We start from the raw sequence: 24,277 nt of genomic DNA, 5'->3' as shown, positions 1-24,277 counted from the left end.
CTTGTCAATTTCTAAAAAAAAAACTTGCTTGGATTTTTGATTTGGATTGTATTGATCTGTAGACCAATTTGGGGAAAAACTGACATCTTAAAAACACTAAATCTTCCAATCTGTGAACATATATCTCTCCATTTATTTGAGTCATCTTTAATTTCTCTCAATAATGTTTGTAGTTTTCTGTGTGGCGGTTTTGCATGTCTTTGGTTAAATTTATTGCTAATAATTTTATGTCTTCTGATACTGTTGTAAGTAGAATAAAAAATTCATCTTCAGTTTTTTGTTGGTAGAATATACAGTAGAATATACAGAAAGTACAGTTGGGGTTTGTATGTTCACTTTGTATAGTTTCTGTTCTTTAGATTGAGATATTTACTATTGATATATCTTTTTAAAAATTAATTAATTTTTATTTATTTGCTTATTTTGATTTTTAATTTTTTTTAACATTTATTCATTTTTGAGAGACAGAGAGAGACAGAGCACAAGGAGAGGGGTACAGAGAGAGAGGGAGACACAGGACCTGAAGCAAGCTCCAGGCTCTGAGCTGTCAGCACAGAGCCTGAAGCAGGGCTTAAACTCACAAACTATGAGATCATGACCTGAGCCAAAGTTGGCCGCTTAACTGACTGAGTCACCCAGGAGCCCCACTGTTGATATCTTTAAGATCATGGACTCAATTTGCTTTTAAACTTATCCAGTGAATATTTCTTTTTTCAATATTGTACTTTTTAGTTCTAGAATATCCACTTGTTCTTTTTTAAACCTTACATTTCTCCGCTGATTTCTCATTTGGTCCTTCTTTTTGGTCATCTTTTTCTTTAAGTCTTTGAACATATATAAATCTGCTTTAAAGTTCTTATCTGCTGATTTCAACATTTGGATAATTTCAGGGTCACTTTTTACTCACTATTTTCTTGACTATAGATGATCTCTCCTGCCCCTGAATGTCTACTTTTTTTGAGTTTGTAATAGATGTTGTGGATGATATTATAGAGAGTGTATTCAGTTATGTTCCCCTGAAGAGTGATTTTTGTTCCAGCAGGCAGTTAAATTACTGACCACCCACTTTGAACTTTTGGAAGCTTGGTTTTATTTTTTATTAAGGTGATTCTGTTTTGGGTTACTTTCAGTTTTAGGATGAATCCTTAGTCTCTTGGTATAGACTTTACTTCTAAGGTGTGGCCCATATGGGGTTTTACCAGAAAGCCTGAGATATTTCTCAAGTTACAAACTCTAGAAGGCAGCAATTTAAATGTTCCTTAGCTTCTTCAGCCTTCAAGCTGTTGCTTTCTATTGGATACCTTGGTGTCTTTCTTGTATATGTGCAGTTTAGAAATCAATTAAGGACTCGGGGCACCTGGGTGGCTCAGTCAGTTGAGCATCTGACTCTTGATTTTGGCTCAGGTCATGATCTCACAGTTTGTGAGTTCGAGCCCCACGTCAGGCTCTGTGCTGACTGCATAGGTCCTGCTTGGGATTCTCTCCCTCCATCTCTCTCTCTCCCTCCTCGGCTTGCTTTCTCTCCCTCTCTTCCAATTTCAAAATAAATAAACATTAAAAAAATCAACTAAGGACAGAAGTTTATGAAACAGGTTGGAATGCTCCCTTCTCTGTGGCTCTCTTCTGCCCAGGATTTACTCCCTCATTGTATGTCCTCAATATCAGCTCTGAACTACACCCTCTGACCTCTAAAGCCAAGAAGGCTGTGACTTTCTGCTTGAGTCCTAGATACCCCAAGACAAGGAGTACCCTTAGAAGAAAACCATATACATTTAGTTTTTATGAAATGTGGTCCATTTTTTCAAGGATCAAATTTCCTCTGTTTTTGGCCTCTTTTTTAGTCACTTCCCATTGTCTTCAATTAGTTCTTTTTAAAACTTTTTGTTTAGAGAGTTTAATTTCTTTTTGAAAAATTAATCTAGGGGCACCTGGGTGGCGCAGTCGGTTAAGCGTCCGGCTTCAGCCAGGTCACGATCTTGCGGTCCGTGAGTTCGAGCCCCGCGTCAGGCTCTGGGCTGATGGCTCAGAGCCTGGAGCCTGTTTCCAATTCTGTGTCTCCCTCTCTCTCTGCCCCTCCCCCATTCATGCTCTGTCTCTCTCTGTCCCCAAAATAAATAAAAACGTTAAAAAAAAATTAAAAAAAAAAAAAAGAAAAATTAATCTAATACAAATTACTCTGCCAGTACTGGAACTCTTTTTAAAAACACAGCTATAATACTATTACCACACCTGAAATCTTCCAATAATTCCTTAATTTCTTTTAATAAACAGTGTTCAAAATGTGTAGGGAATTAAGCTTCTTGTAGGGGAGATAATATTTAGTTTTATTGTGTGTGTGTGTGTGTGTCTGTGTGTGTGTGTTTAGCAAACTTGATGGCAAAAAATTTATTAAAAGAAAAAATGTCCGGCAGTGTCCAACTCTTGATTTTGGCTTACATCATGATCTCACAGTTCATGAGTTCAAGCCCTGCATCAGGCTCTGTTCTGACAGTGTGGAGCCTGCTTTGGATTCTCTGTTTCACTCTCTTTCTGCCCCTCCTGCTCATGCTCTCTCTCTGAAAAATAAATAAACATTAAAAAAAAGAAAAAAAAAGGTTCATTCATTTACTAGCTGAGAATTATTTGTTAGTTTCGGCATGAGAATCCTGTACTGGGTGTCAAAATCTGGAAGTCTTTCTCTTAGAAGTACCTGCTGAATCAATTTTATGGCAATCTTAACTACATTAGACCCAGTCAAAAGCAAAGAGTATGTGAAAAAGGCTTTTGAGCAGCTAAAGCAAACATCTAATTTATTTTATTATAGGAGAATCTCTCAAATCCTCACTCAGAAACTGTTTACCCCCATTTTAAGTACAGTTATAATGAGCTTTGTGATTTCTTTCTCCAGCTTACAGAACATTAATAGTAGTAAGTCTGAGAGAAGAAGATGGCATCTAGAAGTAGGCACAGTGAAAGTAACAGGTAGTGACAGGTGACAGTGGAGTCAACTCAAGTGAGTACAGTCTCTGTGTTAGATGCAGGGCTAGATTCTAGGAAAACTAAGGTACCTAACATATGGTTTGTGCATTAAGGGGCTTGTGGAATGTCAGGGTATGGAGGCATGCAAAAGAGTAAAATAGACTGGTGAGTGAGATAATATGTGCACTAAGTGTACTTGTGGAAGAAAGGAGGAATTGGGTGGTTCAGGGAAGGATGCAGCAAGAACAAGTTTGAGTGGCTCACAGAAAGTTGATGTGTCCATTAGGATCCTGGGAGGAAATAAAAGACACACTGAAAGGAAATGAAAGAGAACTCAGTAAAGGGACTATTACAAAGGTAAGTGTGGAATTAAGGAAAATCAACAAACAATGGCAAAGAACCTCATGGCCTGCAAATGTGGGAAGCTGTTACAGCCCCTAGACTAGAAGGGGCAAGAGGAGGGAGAGGTTTCTAGCATCCATGAGGTCTGTGGCTGTTGGGGAGAACCACCTGTGGTATCTGGTGGACGAGTGCAGCCTCTCACATCCTGACCATTATCTCCTTCTACCCTCTCATCTGCTGAACCAACCAGAAACCAGAGGGCAAGGGGACCCAGTTGATGTTGTCCATATATGCCAGCCTCACAGGGCACAGAGCTGGTTGAAGAAGGGTAGAAGGTGGATCTGGAGAGGGTAATCTGAGAATGTCCAGTAAAGTTGAGTAGGAGTTTGCTTTGGATGAGACAAGACTCATGTGGAGGGCATTCCAAGCCCAGGGGCTAATGCATAAAGGTACTTCATGGCATGCTCAGAGAATCTAAGAGATTTTGTAAAGAGTAAGGCATAAAGTTCTTTTGGGAGTGTGGCTAATAATAAAGAGTGTTTTTCACCACCCTGAAACATTTAGACTTAGTTCTTTAGCTGTTGAGAACCCTGGAGTCACCAACAGGAATGGCTAGATAAGGAGATGCAGAACAATCAGTAGCCAAGGGAAGGAAGCATTTCAGAAAAGGAAGTGGGTCCCAGCTCATGTTCTATCAGAATGGAAGAAGTGAGAATATCTAGAAACATAGAAGTCTGGTGTCAGCATTGTGTAAAGAGCCCAATACACTTTCCTTTTCTTTTCTTTTCTTTTCTTTTCTTTTCTTTTCTTTTCTTTTCTTCTTTTCTCTTCTCTTCTCTTCTCTTCTCTTCTCTTCTCTTCCCTTCCCTTTAGAGAGAGAGAGTGCACATGTGCACATGGGGACAGGGCAGAGGGAGAGGGAGAATCCCAAGCAGGATTCACACTCTGTGCAGAGCCTGCTGCAGGGACTCGATCTCATGACCATGAGATCATGACCTGAGCTGAAATCAAGAGCTGGACACTTAAGCGACTGAGCCACCCAGGTGCCCCCCAGTACACTTTTCAATAGTAATGAAGCCTACTGGACTGGCTATTGTCATAGCCTTACATATGGAGAATCGTAATAAGTTAATATCACATTCAGCATACTTATGTTACCAAGGCAGGAATGTATGTGGCTAATTTTACAAGCACTTTCATCAAAAGTGTTTATATTATTCAAAAACTTTGATACTTAGAGAAATAATGTTTAAGAACCTGGAAACTTTGCTGATATGAGACATCTTTTTTTTTATTTGATGAAACTGGGTAGATGAAGCTTTGCTACATTTATTACTATTATTTATCAAAGTCATCATATTTTATGTTTTGTGCTAGTTACAAAAACATTACATTAGTAGATCTTTTATTACATGGTTTGGCTGCTGATGTGCTTGGAACGGACTGGTCTCTGAAGTAGGACCCTCATCCTTAACATCCAGCTTGTTTAGATGCTCCTTTGGCATAACAGGCCTTTTTATTAATTGCTGGAACACAGTTAACTTTATCTGAGTCAATGACTTATCAGAACTCCTGATCCACTTGATCTGAGTCATGTTGTATTAGCTCTGGCTTAAAGACTGGATTAAGAAACGAGGGACAGTTAGCTTGTTGCCTCATGTACCTTCTCCTCCTTTCTTCTTTCATCTTCTGCCATCTCATTCCCTCTCTAGGTGTGGGTTCTATTCCTCCATCACCTTGAAGAACATTGTCTTAGTCTTCTCATTCATAGTCTCTCATTGCTCTTTCCAGTCTATGTACTCAACTTGTAGAGCTACCAAGTCAATTAAAAACACAAAGTAGAGCACAAAGCTTTTTTTCCAGGATTAGTTGGCTGAACATATCAATAAGATAAATGTCATAACTAGGCAGTTCTGGTTTGGACTCCTACTAAGAGCTTGTCCGCCCCAAAATTTTCTGGAATTTTGACCTAATCAATTGACCAAGATATCTCCATTCTGTTAAAGGGTTAGTCAGAGTCTCTTTCAGGGGATAATAACAGGACTTATCTATGAAAGTTTTGTCAGGACTAAATGCAGTAGAACTTAAGTGTTTACATATCTCTTAGCATGTAGGAGATGTTCAGTAAAAGTTAGCTGTTATGATAATTATCTGGCAGTAAAGAGAACTGCTTGACTTTATTCAACCTATCATTTTGTAAACTTATTAGACACATTACTGCTATTTCTAGAGTCATCCATTACATATTAGAGAATACTTCCTCTGTGGAATACAGCTTGGGAAACTCTGAATTAAAAATTGAACAAAATTAAGCTGCTGACTGTTCACAGTGATTGAATAAATCAAAAATGCTAGAACTAGGAATTAGGGTTCTGGATCTTAGCTCAGTCCTTACCACATCTTGAAATTGCTTAAAGAAAAAGGGACTGGTTTTATTTTAAGATACAAGACAGAAATGAAAAGAAGTAACTACCACCCCTCCCCCCCAAAAAAAACCCACCTAAACTTGGATTTTTGCTCATCTCTTCCTTGCCATCATATCTATAGATGACTCAAGAAATTCAGGAGAAGTGATCTGAAGTTCTCAGGTTGTCTAAAAGGATGTCATCAAGTTGGAGAAATTAGAGTTTACATGTGCTTTCTGATTTTGGCCTTTTGGAAATAATGAAGCCAGAAATTGTCCTCTCATGTTTCCTTGTCTCCATCTCCCTTTGACTTGGTCACCCCTTGTACTGGCTTGGGCCTACCTCACTAACTGCTGCATGCCCCAGCCCTTCTCTCATTGGATTTTGGTATACACATTTACCCACTTCAACATTGAGCCTGACAGGACCACAGACCCCTGGGAAGAGAGGCCAGAGAGTGTCCAGAGCAGTCTTGGGGGTTTGGTCACCAAGCCTTCCAGAGGTACATCTGGTCAGGTACTGGTGGAAATCAAGGCCAAGGGCAGACATTGCTCACTTGATCATCTGAAAGCCAGGGACAATTATGTCATTATGTATGTGTATTTCTCAACTAAGCCATCAAGGGTAAGGGTGATGAGAAGCATCTGGATATGATGTGTGTGTGACACATTCAGAGGGTAGATATATCAGATGACTGAATTCTCTGCATGAGCAAGGGGAGAGTTTTTAAGTCATTATCATTTGCGTGTGCTCCACAGCCACCAATTCCAACAGGCCAATTCCATGGAGTCCTCCTCTACTTTGTTGCTCCCCACCAGCAGGCCCCACATGGCCTTCCTTGCTGAGGTTTGCTTGTGTAAATAAATGAGTGCCATGTATCAGCACTGTGGTGCCTGCATTTAGCCTCCACTGCTGCTGCAGTCATTAAAAGGGCAGTCAGTTGCTGTGGTATGGAAGACAAATGAGGGGTCATAAGTTGACTTAACAATCTTCTCAGGACTGCTTTTGTTTAATGATGCATTATGTGTTAGGTGATGAGAGAGAGAAAAAAATCTACCTCTGTTTGTCGGCAGCCACACTCTAGGCTATAAGATCTGAGTTAATCCTAGTAGGTATTGCTATAGGGGTGGAGCTGAGCCCAGGATAGAGATAGTTATTTGAAAAACTTAGGGAAAACCCCAGCATAGGGAGAAAGAAATATGTCAGATATTATGGCAATGCTTCGGCCTAGCACATAACTGGGTTCTGGCTCTCTCCCTGATGTGCTGCCTCACTGTTGTTAATAAGCCACTTGACCTTTGCATTTCCTCAGATTTCAACTAGGATAAGGATTTAGATTTTCAACTTAACTTTCCTCAAGGCTAAAATAAGCAAGTGACCAAGTGTGAATTCCATGAAGGCAGGCCCAGTACAGAAGAGCAGACATTGGGAGTGTCTGCCAGTAAGAATGAGAACTCTGCCTTTTGGTGTTGAAGAGTTTGTGATGTCCATTGGATTATGGAAGTTCTTGCTATTATCCTAAATTATAGAGTAAAAAAAAAATTTTTATGTTTATATTTGAGAGGTGAGGGAGGGGCAGAGAGAGAGGAGACACAGAATCCAAAGCAGGCTCCAGGCTCTGAGCTGTCAGCACAGAGCCTGATGTGAAGATTGAACTCCCAAACCATGAGATCATGACCTGAGCCGAAGTCAGAGACTTAACTGACTGGGCCACCCAGGTGCCCCCTAAATTATAGATTTTTAATTTTTTAATTCACCAGAAAGTTGAATTAAAACAAATAGTATCTCTGTTTTTATTGCATGTAGATCACTTGTAAAGTGTTCATCAAATGTATAATGTTCTCTATCCTTTGGCCTACCCATGTAGCATGCCCAGGCAATTTCTTTCCCCTGTCCATGATCAACAGGGGCCCAGCTGGATAAGTTTCATTTGAGGGTCTTATTACTAATTAGACAAGTTGCCATTGTTCCTGCTATGATGGACCCGTCTCTGGGTGTCCTGGACCCGTCTCTCTTCTTACCTTTTCAGAAAGCCATCAAAATTTCCCTTTCCTCCATCTCCCCTTCAACTGAGTAAGAGGTTAAGGATCATGTCTTTTTCAAAAGACTTTTGAGAAATGTTGCCCAACACCCTCAGCTTTCCTCATTTGTATTACGAACCATTGGTTTGTGGGAAGGAAGATAGAACCACTGTGTGATATGCTTGAGTTATGTGGATACCACAAGCAAAATCCCAGGACAGCCTAGCCTTAGCATTTAACTTTGGTAGCTTTCTCCCAGTAGCCTCGGTCTGAGAGCTTTAGAGTCTTTCTCAGATATCCAGACATCCCAGGAGCTAGATTACTGCTGTGTTACTCATTCTCACTTTACAGAACAGCTGAGGCATGCAGCATACTTTGCTTACTTGTTTGGAACTCAGGCATTGAAGAATTCATCTATCCATCTACCAACTTGCCCCTCCAAAGAGAAATAAGAAAGACTTTGCTCACTGTCACAGATAAGAGCCATGTTATGAATGGCAACTCTATATGCTCAGTTAAAATATAACAAGATTTCTATTCAGCTTTCCCCATGATAGAGGATTAAAAAAAAATTAAAAAACACTAATGGACATGGCTGACAGGCACTATCAGAGAGGAAGGCCAGTGGCAAAATGGCTTTCTTTCATTTGGAATATCTGATGCTGGCCAACTAAAAGGGCAAGATCAGGAGGATGGAGATGAAATGATGAGAGAGTTAGTGCCAGCATGCTACCTTGTTCTGGAAAACTTCCCAGAGTGAGTGGAAGATGATGAACGACTTCCATCTTGTTTAAATGATAGATACTTTATTTGATGATACCCAGCACAAATAATTATTACTCTGACTCTTGTCCTTCATTGCTTCATAACTTTCTGCTTCATAACTTTCTAGTATGGAGTTCATCTATGTGTTTTGTGGAACTGTGGGGCTATTTGGTTGAGATTGTAAACTCCCAGGGCTCAAGAACTACATTGTTCTCTCTTTAAAAAAAATTTTTTTTAACACTTATTATTGAGAAAGAGACACAGAGCATGAGCAGGGGAGGGGTAGAGAGAGGGGGAGACACAGAATCTGAAGCACGCCCCAGGCTCTGAGCTGTCAGCACAGAGCCCGATGCGGGGCTCAAACTCACAAACTGCAAGATCATGACCTGAGCCAAGGTCGGTCACCTAACCAACTGAGCCACCCAGGCGCCTCAAGAACGACATTGTTCTCTTAACTCTGTTCGGTATCTAGCAGGGGAATGGCTGCATTTAGGAATTTAATTAAGACTTATGCTTAATGACGGTACGGAAGAGCTTTTTGGCTAGAAATGATGCTAAATACTGGAATACTCAGGTAAGGGTATCCTATTTTCTTTGATTAGTAACTATAGCATGATCTGTCATGGATCATGGGTTTCGAGGTTCAAATTTTGTTATGACCACAGGCAGGGGGACAGAGCAGATGATCTTGTTCCTTTCAGCCTGGAGGTCGAGTGAAAAATGTTTCAAAGCAACTTAATACTCTGGCTCTTTTTCTTCCTCATTAAAAAAAATGTTTGCACTTGTGATTTTTAGTGTCTATAATGTGCTGATGGGCTTTCCTCCCATTAAAAAACACATGTGGATGTGAGAATGTTCTCCTCGAGAAAAGACGGTCTCTGGGGTTTTGCTTCTGGCTTGAAGTCCTATGAGGTAGGTGTTATGAAACCTCCTCCGCAGCAGCCCAGGGTGCCAGTGAGCCTCGGCGCAGGTCAGCAGCTCTCCTGCTAATTTTGGCAGGAGAGGGAAACACTCAGCCACTTTGAGAGGAAAGAAGGTAAATTTTGCGATCCATTTGCAAATCAAGATAGAATGAGTTTTCAGACCTGGCCATGTGTTCAGAACCTATCTATTCTCTTCTACCATCAAACCTGTTAGGAAAAGGGTAATCCAAATTCATGTTTCTCAGCCAGATAATCTGCAATTGTAGAAGGGGCAATTTAGAGGGCACAGCAAGAAGGAAGGAAGAGGAGGGGCCAGAAGGTGGTTGATGCTGGGGCGCATGTCCAGTGCTTTGGGTGCCCAATGTCAGCATGGTGGCCCTAGGTTTTGAGCAGGAATCAGGAGGGGGAGGAAGATAAGTGGAGAGCTGATACCCAGTGGCTGGTAATTTACAATTTAACAGGGCTCAGACTAGGCTCCCCAGGAACAAGGAGAGGGAAAACCTTCAATTAGAGAGTGCAGAAAGACTAATGGGGAGTGATGCTCTTTTGGTTCTCAGAGTACTGAGAGGATTAGACCAGAGTTTTTCTGAGCCACTTTATATTTCCCATAGTCCAGGGCTGTATGACTTCCCTGTGTAGCAGGATGAGTTTTATATAATTATCCTAGGGAAGATAGATTTTTTTGAAAAATGTTTTTACCATAGCCTAAGAAATTACGCTAAAGACCACTATGTTATTTTTTTTAAGTTTATTTATTTATTATGAGAGAGAGAGTGCAAGCAGGGGAGGGGCAGAGAGAGAGGGAGAGAAAATCCCAAGCAGGCTCCATGCTGTCAGTGCAGAGCCCAATTCAGGACTCAATCTCATGAACTATGAGAATGGAGCCAAAATCAAGAGTAGGACACTTAACTGATTGAGTCACCCAGGTGCCCCTAAAGTCCACTTATTAAAATTCATTAACTCATCAGCATGCACACTTTCTTAAGCCATGATGACTTCATGGCTTAAGTGAAAATTTCATATTCCTTTGGAAAATTGAATTAGCATAGCCAAATCAGCAGAAAATCATCTTTGACTAGATGTTATTTGTACATCATTCTTCTTTGCCTAAGAAAATAATGACTCTCTGAGACTTAAGCTGATGGTTAAGAGTGAAAGCCAATGTCTACCATTTGCTTTCTTAGTCCCAGAAACTGTTTCTGATGTTTTATATGCAATCACTAATTCAGTCCCCTGAAGAGCTCTGTGGGATGAGCAGGCACTAAACCCCCATTCAGCCAGTGAGGAAATTTAAGATTAGGGAGATTAAGTAATGTGTCAGGGCTAGGATTAGACTTTGGGCCCTGCAACTAATTCTGAGCTTTTCTGCGATCAGACACCTCTCTTCTCCCAGATGGTCTGTGGAACTGACCAGTGCGGGCTGCACACCTTATGCTTGGGCAGAATTAAGGATGTGACATTCTGGAAGTAAGAACACTGCTTGGCATGTTAAAGCATGAACAAGGAGTCTTAGTTTCCATTAAGTGTAAAATGGGTCCATAAGATATGTTATACCATAAGTAGAATGCTTATTTTCTGAATACTGCTGTTAGGAATTAAAGGCTAAGCAGGATCCCTAGGTTTATAATTCTCTATATGTAGACAATAACAACAATAAAACCCAACAGTGAGTGCCAACTCTGTTAGGCACTGGTGGAAGTCTTTTACATCTATTAGTTCATTTAAACCTAAGAGCAACCCCACGAGATAAGTACTACTATTTTCCTCATTTTCCAGACAGGGAAAACTGAGGCCCAGAGTTGTGGAGAAACACATCCAGGAAGTGGTAGCTCTGGGTAGTGAGCCCAGGCTCTAGCCATTATTCTAAACAGCCTCTCAGCACTGGACTTTGGCAAATGCAAAACATTTGCTTCTATGACAAAAAACAAGACTCACCATCCTTAAGGATGAGATGAGGCCAAGTAGCACTGGACATTGAGCTGTGTTTTCTATGGATGTTTGTGTATTTGAACTAGGTGATGCAGGTCAGTTGTGGCTCTCTTCCTATGGGAACCTTTTCTAGGAATGAGGCATAGAATGCCTCCTCACAAAGACTTATGGTGGTCATCTGTGGAATGCCGAATTCATTCTGCTCCACGGCATTCCATTCTTGACAATTTCTCCTGAAATAAAAAGACTTGCTTTTGTGCGTGTGGTGCTTTTTTTTTTTGTACTTTTATACAGAATTTGTAAGCTACTAAATTTCAAGATTGTATTTTCTCATTTCATGTTCAATGGGTTTAAATATGGTATCTGAACTTTCAAATGATGCTTATTGAATGAAACAATGCTCAAAGAAATTAAATGACTTCCCCAAATTCACATGGAGCTTAAGTTTCTTGAGGGGAAGGGCTATCTTACTTAAGCCAGGACCTGGCTGGGATAAACCAATAGCCCAGCATATTTCCATTCCTGTCCTTAGAACTTGGGGTGGGGAGGGGTAGTCCAGAGGGTGGGTAGAGATGGTCAGATCCACAGGAACCAGTACAAACACAAACTGGAAAGAGAAACTGAGATGCCATTGCTGATGGAAGAGAGGACACAGATGCCAGGCAGGTAGGAATGGCAGTGCCCACAGATGCCAGGCAGGTAGGAATAGCACTCCTCTTTGAATCCTTAACACCAGCACTAGAGTAGGCTTTCAATAGTATCCAAACATGAATGAGTGGATCCCTACTGTTCTTTTAGTCAGTTTTATATTCAGAGCATGGAGAGATCATGGTGACTGATGGAGATGAAAATCTAAAGGGGGAGGTTGGACTTAGGTTGGCTTGAGGTAGAGAGTAGACATGAGGAAGAAAGAAGGCACCCATATAGAGGGAACTATGGGCAAGTGTGATGCACCTGGAATACTTAGCCTCGTCAACAGGTACAATTTCCTTGACTTGTGTAATATCTTGTCTGCTCTCCAAATTCCTAAACCTGGGAAGGATTTTCCTCACTAAGCCAGTACCAGGAAAATCATGGCATGATTCTTGTTGGCTACACTTTGCCCATCTCTGCCATTGCTTGTGAACCTTGAGTCTAACTTGTTAACCATTTGATTTGCTTACATTATTCATGAACGTTGAGTCATTGGTGTTTGGGCTCACCCAACTGGGGTTTCCTTTTCAGGTTAACATGTTTGTTGAAGGATTCCACGATGCCATCCTCCTCTATGTTCTGGCTTTACATGAAGTACTCAGAGCTGGTTATAGCAAGAAGGATGGAGGGAAAATTATACAACAGACTTGGAACAGAACATTTGAAGGTGAGGATTTAGTCTATAAGATGACAACACTCTGTAGATGATCAAGCTGGTTCTTCCCTGGTTCTGTTTTTCTTTCTTACACCTATGGGACTTTGTCAGTTTCCTGTTTTCCTCAGCTGTAAAGTAAGGATAATATGTCGAGTTCAAACTACCTCACAGGCTTGTTGTGAAAATTAAATGAGATAAATCTTGTGAAAGTGCTTTGAAAGAATCCCACTGAAACAGGAAGTACCTTGTCTCCTTTTGATTGTTAGATAACAACTTTATGCTTCTTCAAATTAAATTTGTCACAAGCCTTATTCACAACAAATAATTAGTTTGTGAAGAGTTCTGTGATCAGTTTTAAATGAAATAATCCCAGATACACATTCATCAATTTAATCATGGGTAGTTTGAGATTATAAGCAAGTCTAATCAAGCCCTCTGTTTTTATTTTATTTCTAAAATGGTGAATATCAGCTGTGGCTTTCTTTAGAACAGAGAAGTATATGAACCACAGCAAAAAAATGGCCCATAATCTCATCACTCAAGCAACCTCTGTTGACATTTAAAAATTGTACAAGAATGAGACTATTCTTGGCTGGAAAATTTAAACAGTACAAAAATGTACAAAATGAAAAGTGAAAGTTTTCCTTCCCACCCTAGTCTCCTCTCCCTAATGTAACCACTATTAACAATTTCCTATGATTTAGTCTAAAAATATTTTGTGCCTTCTGCCAGCACATATGCACTTATATATCTTATCAAAAAAATGTATACAAAAGGAACCATACAATGAATGTCACTCTTCCATCTCATCTTTTTTTAAAACTTATATGTCAAGTAAAAAATTTTTCCGTATGAGCACTCATAGATTCAGCACAGTTTAAAATGATGGTTCTATATTTTTCTACTATATGGTTGTACAAGGATTTCTTTAATCAGTTTCCTATTGACGGATACTTCAGTTGTTTACAGTTTTTGCTGTTATGCAAAATGCTATCTCAAGTATCTTACACATCTTGATGAATTTTTGTGAGTACATCCAATGGGGAATATTTCTAGTCATGAGATATCTGGGTCCAAAAGTATGTTAGTGCCTTTTAAGGTGCATTAAATATTGTCAAATATCTTCCCCAAAGGTCTCCTGGTCTGAATTCATGCTAATAGTGTATAGAATTCTGGTTTCTTTTCACTTCACTGATAGTCTCAAATAGATTAACATGGGACTCAATGAGAATGACCCAGCTGCTGGAGCCTTGCAGATGTCAATTTTATATTCTTGCATCCATTTATTCATCAAATATTCTTGAGCACCTGCTATATGCTAGGCACTGTTCAAAGTGCTGAGGATTCAGCAGTGAGCTAAAGACCCTCCCTGCAATCAGTTGAGCTTTCCAGGTAGTGGAGGGAACTGGTGATAAACAAACAAATACACCATTTCAGGGGCAATAAAATAAAGCAGGGTAGGGAGACAGTGACAGGAGGGGGTGGTGGGAGGACTGCTAATTTAAAGAGAGTGGCTGGGGAAGGTCTCTGGTACGTTGAAGTTGAGTAGAGATCTGAGTAAAGTGAAAGAAATTATGTAGATGTTTAGGAGAAACATTCCAGACAGAGCAGCGAACACAGAGACCGTGAGTGTATCTGGCGAGAGAGTGCTGAGTGGCCCCCCTGAAGAGCAAAGAGGCCTGTTGGGCTCAAGCACAGCACGTGAAGGGCAGTGTGATAGGAGCCACAGTCAGAGAGGGAGTGGGGGACAAATCACATGCATCTGGAAGCTGTGCTGGTGACTTTAGTTTCCACCCAGAGTGAGATAGAAAGCCACCAGAAAGTTTTGAGGGACATGATCTTTCTGAAGTCTTTAAAAAGGAGTCCTTACGGGGACTATGTGGAAAATAAAGTATAGTATACTGATGGGTATCATTTAAAAACCACTGATATGGAGTACAGATTGCTGGACCAGGAGTTCAGGGAACCTGTATCCTAGCCACTGTCACAGTATTTTGAGCTTCTCTGTCATCACCTGTATGAAGGAGTTGGACGAGCTGATGACCGACAAGAGCCCTTTCAGTCCTACATCACACTAACTCTTCCTGTGAGCCCTTTCATACACTGGGCTATGCTTACATCTATTTGCAATTCAATTAATGAAATTTTTCAGTGATGGGAACAAGTACTGCCAAGTCTAGATTTGGAGCGCGCATGCTTACACACACACATACACACACACACACACACACACACACACACACACATATTCATTTGGGACTTCAATGCACTCCATTGCCTCATCCTGCCCTCGTTTATTAGGAATGGTAGGACAGTGCTGAGAGGTCAAGTTCCAGTTGTCTGGGCAGCAAATATGATGACAATGGCTTTAGTTTCTCTGTGGTGGTTTTAGTGAATGTCACGTCTTACTTGACACTAGAGTAGCATCTACGTTAAGTTTAGACAGATTGTAGGACATGACAAACAAATAAGCCTCCAGGATTGTCTTGCTCAACTTGTGACTGCTTCAGTTGAGGAGCTGGAATCCAATCAGATAATTCAGGGGGCATATTAGGACAGAGTCAGATTTCCCAGAAGTTGTGCCCAATACACTGAGAAACTAGTGTGTGTGTGGACACAACCTTGGTAGGCCACATCCCATTTTTAGCTGTTCCTTACTACATGGTGTGGTCATTTGTTCTTGGTATTCTGAAGGAGGTTGTTAAGGGAAGGGCAGGTGCCCACAAGGGTTGGAATTCAGCATTGTATAGAGGGCATGGACTAAATTTTCCCATAGGTCATCCTGATGATTCCATTCTAGGGCCAGGTCTACACAGACAATATGAAATGAGTCCTAAAACAATCAACTATATAGTCGAGTCTAAACTTAGACTCTTATTTGTCCAGATATAAAGATAATTGAAGCCAATGCCAGTTTTGGGCTTGAATTATTTGGAAAGCCCATTTTATTTGCTAAACAATGATCAGTCTGAGGGTAGCTCCCAAAAGAACTCTGAGAAATGGTCATTCTGTAAGTGACCATTAAATTGTTAAGGGAAAAATACTCTGGATGTTATTTGACAAATTTGGATTTTATTACTGTGAAACCAATGACCGTCTTTCAAGGCTCTCAATAAATGGCCTGGGAAGAAGCTGAATTTCCTCTCTGTGGGAGAGGTCAGAGTGACAAGGTAAATAGGACTGTGGCTCAAACCTTGACGTCCACTACAGGCCAATGGAAATGAGGGTGGAAAGTCTCATTACTTATGTACAGGAAAATTCTGCTGTCAGCTTGACAATCTCACCTTATACACAATACTCTCAGGTGAAGTCTCACTTGCTAATTGGCCACCCTGACGGTTCTCACCCCATTTCTTGGCAGAATTGTAATAGCTTAAAGTGTAATGAGGTCTTGGATTACTAGGGCCACCTTGTCTTATAAAATACTCTACAAAACCCTTAGAAGAACACATCTTTCTTTATAAACACCTCTGAACAGGATAACAAATGGTTTTGGATAGACAATATGTTTGGAGATAAATATGATGTTTTCAAAAGATTTTAAAAAATGTTTATTTACATTTGAGAGAGAGAGAGACTGAGCATGAGCAGGAGAGGGGCAGAAAGAGAGGGAGACACAGAATCTGAAGCAGGCTCCAGGCTCCAAGCTGTCAGCACAGAGCCTGATTTCGGGCTTGAGCCCATGAACTGCGGGATCATGACCGAGCCGAAGTCGGATGCTTGAGTGAGTGAGCCACCCAGGTGCCCCAAGATAAATATGATGTTTAAAAATGACATATGTGACTTAAACGTTGTATAGGCTGTCAAGAGTAAACAAGTTTAAGATAGGCGTATCCTCTGTAGCCGGCATATATTAGAAAGACAAAAAAAATCAAGATGAATGGTAGCTCCATTCTGTTTGTGGCAAAGTAGACCGAAGTCTGGAAAAATCAGTGGGCCCTCAAACCATAACCAAAAGGACAGTAAACCCAAATACTTGCCCTCTCCAAACCACACTAGAGGATGGAACTTTCCCTTGGGATCCCCTTTCCCAGACATTCATTTTACTTCCAGAGAGAATCAAATCAATAGAAACACTAAGAATTACACTGAACTTTAACACAGTTTAAAATGAAAGAAAACAAATTGCCTTAGTTAATTAGAATGTGGCTGACCTGTGCATTCTCTTGCTTAGTTAATGAAAATTACAGTATAGACATTTAATATCAACTAATGATACATATTCTCTTTTACTGATTAGCTGTCTAAGCCACTGTTGCTAGCCAAAGCAAATTGAAATCCTTTGTGTGGGCACTCAGGCTTTCCATGCTCTGGCCATCCTATGCCAGCCTTACGTCTCACTGCTTCCTTCCACACGCATGGGCCACCTACCCCAGAATGTCACGGTCCCTCTGGTTCCTTTCAGCTTCCATGACTTTGTAAATATGAACAAGGCTGGCCTTTCTGCTTAGAATACTGATACTTCCTGATGGCTGCTTGTCTAAATCATGGATTTTACTAGTATTCCTATGAAAGATCTGCTCTTTTACTGAATCCTCCTTGAGTCTCCAACTGGATGTGCCAGCTCCTTTTCTGAGTGGTGTGGGCATGGTCAGATGCCCTCTCCCAGATTCCGGGCACAGTAGTGGTGGTATTCCAGGCACACTAACAGTAGAAGAAAACAGCTAACTTCTTTTATACTTGTGGTGGAAGTGTTTTACCTGTTGGAGCTCATTTAATCTTCTCAACAGTCTCTTGGCTGAGAGGTACTAGTGTACCTCTTTTACAGTCCTGAAGGTGGAGACCCAGAGGGCTAAGTCCTTGCCCAGGGTCACAGAGCTAGTAAATGTGAAAGCTAGGATTAAAATACATGCAGTCAGATTCTAGTGCGAACAAGTGAAATCCTTAGTCCAAGCTGCCCCTGTCTTGAGTGGGGAATGTGTCCAGTTCAGCACCTAGTAACGGCCCAGAACTCATGTGGATAAACAACGAGTGACTTCATGTATCTATATGAGATGACAGATGTCAACTAAACTTACTGTAGTGATCATTTCACAATATACCCAAGTCAGACCTTTATGCTGGATGCTTGTAACTCATACAGTGAGGTATGTCAATTATAGCTCAATAAAACTGGGAAAACACCCCCAAAACAAAACACAATAAAAATGAATTAATGAACATAAGTAAGGTGAAGACTAGCTCTTCTTTAGCTCTTGGCTCCCATGGCCTGTGAAGCAGGCCCTCTGCTCTCCTGTACATTGAGTGTGTCTATAGTGATGCACATTCACTGAGTCCTGGGCCTGGAATGACTTCTATAATGTTTGGCCAGTGATAACACGAACTCATGACAGGTCTAGGAGTGCACCACACCTCCAGCCTCTCTCTCTTTGCAGTTTTTGTTTGTTTTTAATTCATACAAGACTCTGGGATAAGCATGCTGCTTTCAGGATTAGCCTTAATCTTTTTTTTTTTCTAAACATATTCCCCAAAGAGGGTCATTTATTTCTTTTTCTTTTCATTTTTAAATGGAGAAATGTTAAGAATTTAGGAATGCAGACACAGATGAAATTACAATGTCTTTCCAAATGCCAACAAAAATGCTCAGAGTCTGATGAGCTTCCCTGTGGCATGAGTTTGTTTAAAAAATCCTGTCAATTCATTTTCTTGTTTTTGTTGGCAGACAGAGGCCTTTGAAGTCACTAACTTGGAGTTCTTCCCGTCTCATCCTCTAGGTATTGCCGGGCAGGTGTCCATAGATGCCAATGGAGACCGGTACGGGGACTTCTCTGTGATTGCAATGACAGACCCAGAGGCGGGCACCCAGGAGGTGAGCGAATGAGACTCTGCCTCGGCTGCTCCTTCTGCTTGTTGAGGTTCCAAGGAATGCATTTGTTCTGGTGTCCAAATAGCTGTCCCCAGAGCAGCCTCCAAATAAAAATGAGCTGGAAATCTAGGAGTTTCCAAGTAGAGAGGGCTCCCTTCTGGTTGAGGGGATCCTGGAAGATTTCAAGAAACGGTTCCATGTTTATCCTGAGTGGGGAAATCCTGTTTCCAGTGGCCAAATGTGCTTCTTTGATGTCTCTCATCCAGGGCTGATGTTTCCATAGCACTTGATGTGACCCTGGCCTAAAGGGCTTGCTGCTTTTCTCTTAGTACACATATATGTGGCCTTTGTGGGAGGAGCAGAGCCAGCTGGACCTGACACTTGCTGCATGTACTGAATGATTTTTCACCCTTGGAGTGGCCTGAGTCTCATGTGCATTCTAGTCTCTCCCTCTGTAAAGGGAGGATAGTAATAGTCTATTATGGGCTCGCTGTGAGGTTAAAGTACTTGGGACATGCTCCGTACATGCCAGTGATTGTTGTATTTTGGTGATTATCTAGAATTCTTTTTACTATGACATGAGCTAGCCTGGGAGAGCTTGCTGGCCCTCCTTCAGAAGACAGAGGGGAAGATGTCACAGGCCACTCAGGAGCAGTGTGCTGGTGCCCAGGAAAAAAAGAGAAACAGATCCTGAGAACCTGGGTGGGAAGGTACTTCTAGATCAGGGCCCAGGTAGCTGATGGAACATCTGTTTGAACCAGGAACCGTGGGTGAACCTTGAAGTGAGCATCAAAGAAAACTGAACCAAGTGAAAAAAAAGTTGTCTGGAAATGGGGTGCAAATGGGATAAATTCAGCAGAGAGGAGAATGTAACTCTTGAAATCAGGGAATAATCTTCCAAACAGAGGAGGGTGAAACAGGATGTTCCTAAAAGATACTTTTGACCCTTTATGTGCCCAGCTAATTGAGTGGTATGAGGCTGTGTACCTGGACTGGCTTAATCTGGGTATGAGATGCCTGACTCTCTCCCACATCCCTAAAAGTAACTGGGGCCTTACAAAGGGCTGCCTGTGTGTGGGCTGCTCTGTGGCAGACGGCAGACGGGTCAAGCAGCACCTCCTCGGATGAGCGAGGGAAGAGCCATGAGTTCCAAGATTATTGTTTTCTGTGTAACCACTTTCCTGCCATGGGGAGCCACAGTTCTCCCTCAATTATCCCTCCTTTGAAAGCACCATCAGTGACCACAAATCCTGACTTACAAAGTCCTCAAAAACACATCACTATAGTCAGTGTCACAGGGGAGCCCACCCTATGCCTCCTTTGGAAACAGATAACTTCGACCTTTCAGTTTGCATGTTTTCTGCTTTTACGTAGGTTATCGGTGATTACTTTGGAAAAGAAGGTCGTTTTGAAATGCGGCCGAATGTCAAATATCCTTGGGGACCTTTAAAACTGAGAATAGATGAAACCAGAATCGTGGAGCACACAAACAGCTCTCCTTGCAAATCATGTAAGTTTAGAGACTTAACTTGTGCTGTGTTTCACCATCTTTAATGTCAGTGTTATGCAAGTTTAAAAGACAGATGTTCTCTAGGAGCTCATGTTCTGAACGTTCAGCTTTCTTTTTCCGACGTGGTAAAACCCAGGGGAACAGTTCACGAACTGGCACCCCACCTTCACCAGAAGTTTCTAGGTCTTTCTTCTCTTTCATCTTTTCCCAAAATGCTAGATGACTTCTCCCTATTACTCCATCTCTTACTATGTATCATCTCTTAGCATCTGGCCTTGCTAGTTGGGGAAAATAAAAAGATCAAATAGTAAATGGGTAGCAAGTCTCAGTCTGATCTTCAGAGTTTGTTGGTACCTTCCTACCCCTCAGACTTAAACACTCCCAAATTTGCAAATTAGCAAATAAGTGTAAAATATATTATTCATGAGAAGCCTTGTCATAAATATAGAAGCAAGTGGACATTCTTTTATTTTTAATTAAAATTTTTTAGTGTTTATTTATTTTTGAGAGAGAGAGAGAGAGCACGAGTGGGTGAAAGGCAGAGAGAGAAGGAGACACAGAGCACAGAGCCTGATGTGGGGCTTGAACCCATGAATCATGAGATCATGACCTGAACCAAAGTCAGATGCTTAACTGACTGAGCCACCCAGGTGCCCCAGCAAATGGAGATTCTTTTTTTTTTTTTTAAATTTTTAAGATTTATTCATTTTTTGAGAGACAGAGAGCACAAGCAGGGGAGGGGCAGAGAGAGGGGGAGACACAGAATCCAAAGCAGGCTCCCGGCTCTGAGCTGTCAGCACAGAGCCCGATGCAGGGCTTAAACTCATGAAATGCGAGATCATGACCTGAGCTGAAGTCGGACACTTAATGGACTGAGCCACCCAGGCGCCCCACAAGTGGACATTCTTATAAGGAGCTTACAAATAGGAGACTGTTGGAAATCATTGCTTTAGAGAGACCCTTTGATAAGCTAGTGAGGGAGAACCAAGTGAATATTGATCTTTCAGGCCAGTTGGTCACTTTAGGCTAATGTATTTATGCTTATTATTTTGGGCCCAGCCTTCAAACCATGTTATTTATGTATATGCGATAATTACAGGGAGGAGTAGGGCAGAAGTGTGTCAAGAACATTCTCTGGAGTTATTGGACATGGGTTTGAAATCCCACCCTTGTAACTTACTGGTTTTGTGACCCTAGGAGTATTCCTTTACCTCTTTAAACCTCAGTGTTCCCATATGTAAAATGAAAAAAATGCACCCAACTCTTAGAGCTGTTCTGAGGATTAAATGAGATAATGCATTAAAGGCTGACACTATACTGTTTATATAAAGCTAGCTTTTTGTCATGTTTATATAATAACTGGGACACTACTGAATTTGATTGTTTCAAGTTGTTATTCCCATCTTTGCAAAGCTATATAGGACATTTTGACATGAAACTCTGGCTCTGGTGAGAGAACATCTAAAAACAGAATATTAACCCAGTGCATTTTTCACCAAATCTTCTAGCACTTTGAAGTGTCATCATCCATCTGTGAAAGTAAGATGTGCTGGGTCAGTCCCATGGTCTGTCCAGTTGTCTTCTCTGACTATGAACTCAGTGTGGATGTGTCTAAAACTTCAGTCCTTGTGCTCCTCAGATACTTTTGGAACCTGCTTTTTCTCACTGTTCTCACTCTCTTCGAGTGGTATGTTCGTCCATCTGGTCCTTTCTTAAATGCTTCTGAAGCTTTGTGCTTAGCAAACAAATGAAGGTGCAGGATCCCCTAGAAAATCTTTCTTAAAAAAAGGGAAAATTTGCCTCAAGTGGGAAACTGAGATACACCTTCCAGTGAATGAAACTTGAGACATTTCTGTTTCTCAAAATGAACTCTGATTATCTATGTTTCTTTTTTAAGCAGGTGGTCTAGAAGAATCGGCAGTGACAGGAATTGTTGTGGGGGCCTTACTAGGAGCTGGTTTGTTAATGGCCTTCTACTTTTTCAGGTGAGAACTGTTTTTATCAAGTTTTAAAATTCACTCTCCTTTATTGCCCTTGTCACTTGCCTTTGCACAGTCCTCCCTATGACTTGTCTATATCTTGCTCTTACCCCCAAAGCATGGTGGTTAAAAGAACTAAGCTGTTCTTCTGTGATGGTCTTTGTGACCCTGGTGGTTTGGTGGTCAGTGGGTTAGCATACTGGGTAGCAGGTCAGGCTTTCTGTTGCATCCCCCTGTTGGCCACAGAGCCACTGCTATCCTTTGATCACAAATATTCTGGCACAAATTCCTACTACCCACCAAATGTGTAAGTAGAGAGGGAATATAGACAAAGGAGAAACAACTTACCTATTCTTAAGCTTCCTCCAATTCAGAAATAGGTGTCTGAGTTCACCTTCTGAAGAGGAGGAGGTGGCCCTTAATCTACACTCTCAGGCTGGTGTGTGCTCAGTTTGGAGAATCCATGTGCTCAATTATCACTGTGGTTAAGCCCCAAAGCTTGTAAACTTGTAATATTTATGTGTGTTCAAGATACTGATAGTCCCAAATGATGAGGGCGATTCATTCCTTTGTAATCTTTGGTGATTGAGTTTGTGGCTTATTCTCATGTCATTAGACCAAGATTTCTTCATTTCTGTATGGAAATTTAACTCTGGGTGTATGTGATTCTTTGTGGGAACAATTGTATTCCTGTTCCTTTGGTCACAGTATACTTAGTCTGATCTTTATCTATAGAGGGCACATCCTGGGAGTTAGGGAGAGCTTCTGTGGCAGAACAGACAAGACTTAACCCACAAGGCACCCAGGGAAAAAGGGGGAGGTTTGTTCTATGGCATTTCAGAAAGCATGCCAATTTTCCTCATTGAAGAAGTGCATAATGCCTTGGGGCACACAGCTTTAATCTCTGACCAGGGTTTCATATTCTGTCACTTCTCATTTATCAACCCAAACCCAGATGTCCCTTGAGGGCATTCTTTGTAAGAGAAACCATAGTATTTTGTAGCCAACTGAGGTTTTATTACTGCATTCACTTTCCCTTTACCCAGGAAGAAATACAGAATAACCATTGAGAGGAGAAGCCAGCAAGAAGAAAGTAATGTTGGAAAACATCGAGAGTTACGGGAAGATTCCATCAGATCCCATTTTTCAGTGGCTTAAAAGAAAGCCTTTTCTTTTGCCCTGAGATTCTTTAAGGAGATAGATGGGATGAAAGACATCAACGGAACAGAAGGGGCGCTCTTGAAGAACTCATTCTTTTAAGCAGTTAGTCATTTTGTTGTATAATTTCTTTAGAAGCTCAGGAACTATTATTAATCACCATATGCCTCCTGGCCTTTCATCTCATGACAAGCAAATATGAGAATATAACATCACTCTGTTTAAATAGTCATACTGTTTCAGGGCCTATGATTAGATTTATGTTTTGAAAATGCAATGTCTCCATATCTTGATGGCTTTTGGGGACATTTCACATAAGGCTACAACGTGTGGTTTTCTTAAATGAAATGTTTTATAGCTAGAATAAAATCATTTTTAAAGTAGAATATTCTTGGAAAGAATTTAACATCCAAAAAGAAGAAAATGTAATGAAAAATCTCAAGGTTGGAAATACAGCATTCCTTTTTTTAGTGCTGCTGGATGGATTTGAGGTTGAGGAATGCTCTGTCCAATGTATATATTCAGGTCCTGATGTCATATCTTGAAAAAGGATTTCCTGCCTGTCTCCTTCAGTGTCTCATAAAAGCTATTCTGGAAAGTTGTAACTATTAATAAGATAAGAGGATTTATATAAGAAAGGCAAATCTAAAATGTTTCATTTTTTAATGTAAAAAACCCTATTTCACACTAACATTTTATTTTTAGGTATTTTTAATCTTATATTTTGCTATTAGAAAATGTGTCTATTTTTTCATTTTGAAGATTGAATTTCACTTATATTTTAAAAGCATGGGTAAAGTGTACCACAAAACAACGATGATGAAAGATGCTTCTCTTTTTCTGTTTCCCTCTTGCCCTTGGTTATAGCCAAATGCCAATTGCTGCTTTAATTACAGAGACCTAGAATTGTATTCAGATCACAGACTCTACAGGAGTATAACAATTTACCTGTTTTATTTTTTTATTATTATTATTTTTTTAATATGAAATTTATTGTCAAATTGGTTTCCATACAACAACAATTTACCTGTTTTAAATGCAAGTTATTTTCAGGATGGACCTCTTCCAGTTCTGGTCAAATGATGAGTTTCAAGATAAAGGGTGGAATTTATTGGAATTAAGTATGGTTTAAG

General features: G+C 40.7%; 1 protein-coding gene across 2 annotated transcripts in view; it reads left to right on the top strand.

Moving 5' to 3' along the window:
- NPR3 (natriuretic peptide receptor 3) overlaps positions 1-23,816 on the top strand; it is a 72,935-nt gene extending 49,119 nt beyond the window's left edge. Inside the window, exons 4-8 of one of the 2 annotated variants that reach the window (XM_047876588.1) lie at positions 12,568-12,703; positions 18,406-18,500; positions 19,872-20,007; positions 21,908-21,992; positions 23,033-23,816. In XM_047876588.1, coding sequence (XP_047732544.1) covers positions 12,568-12,703; positions 18,406-18,500; positions 19,872-20,007; positions 21,908-21,992; positions 23,033-23,144 — 564 coding nt within the window. In that variant the 3' untranslated portion in view covers positions 23,145-23,816. Of the gene's footprint in view, positions 1-12,567; positions 12,704-18,405; positions 18,501-19,871; positions 20,008-21,904; positions 21,993-23,032 lie in introns of both variants that reach the window. The other variant, XM_047876582.1, reaches the window with a different exon arrangement.
- Positions 23,817-24,277: the final 461 nt, after the last annotated feature.

Source organism: Prionailurus viverrinus, chromosome A1, assembly GCF_022837055.1.
Source record: "Prionailurus viverrinus isolate Anna chromosome A1, UM_Priviv_1.0, whole genome shotgun sequence".
NCBI lineage: Eukaryota > Metazoa > Chordata > Mammalia > Carnivora > Felidae > Prionailurus > Prionailurus viverrinus.
Note: the sequence above shows the minus strand (reverse complement) of the source record. Positions and strands in the feature narration are given on the sequence as shown.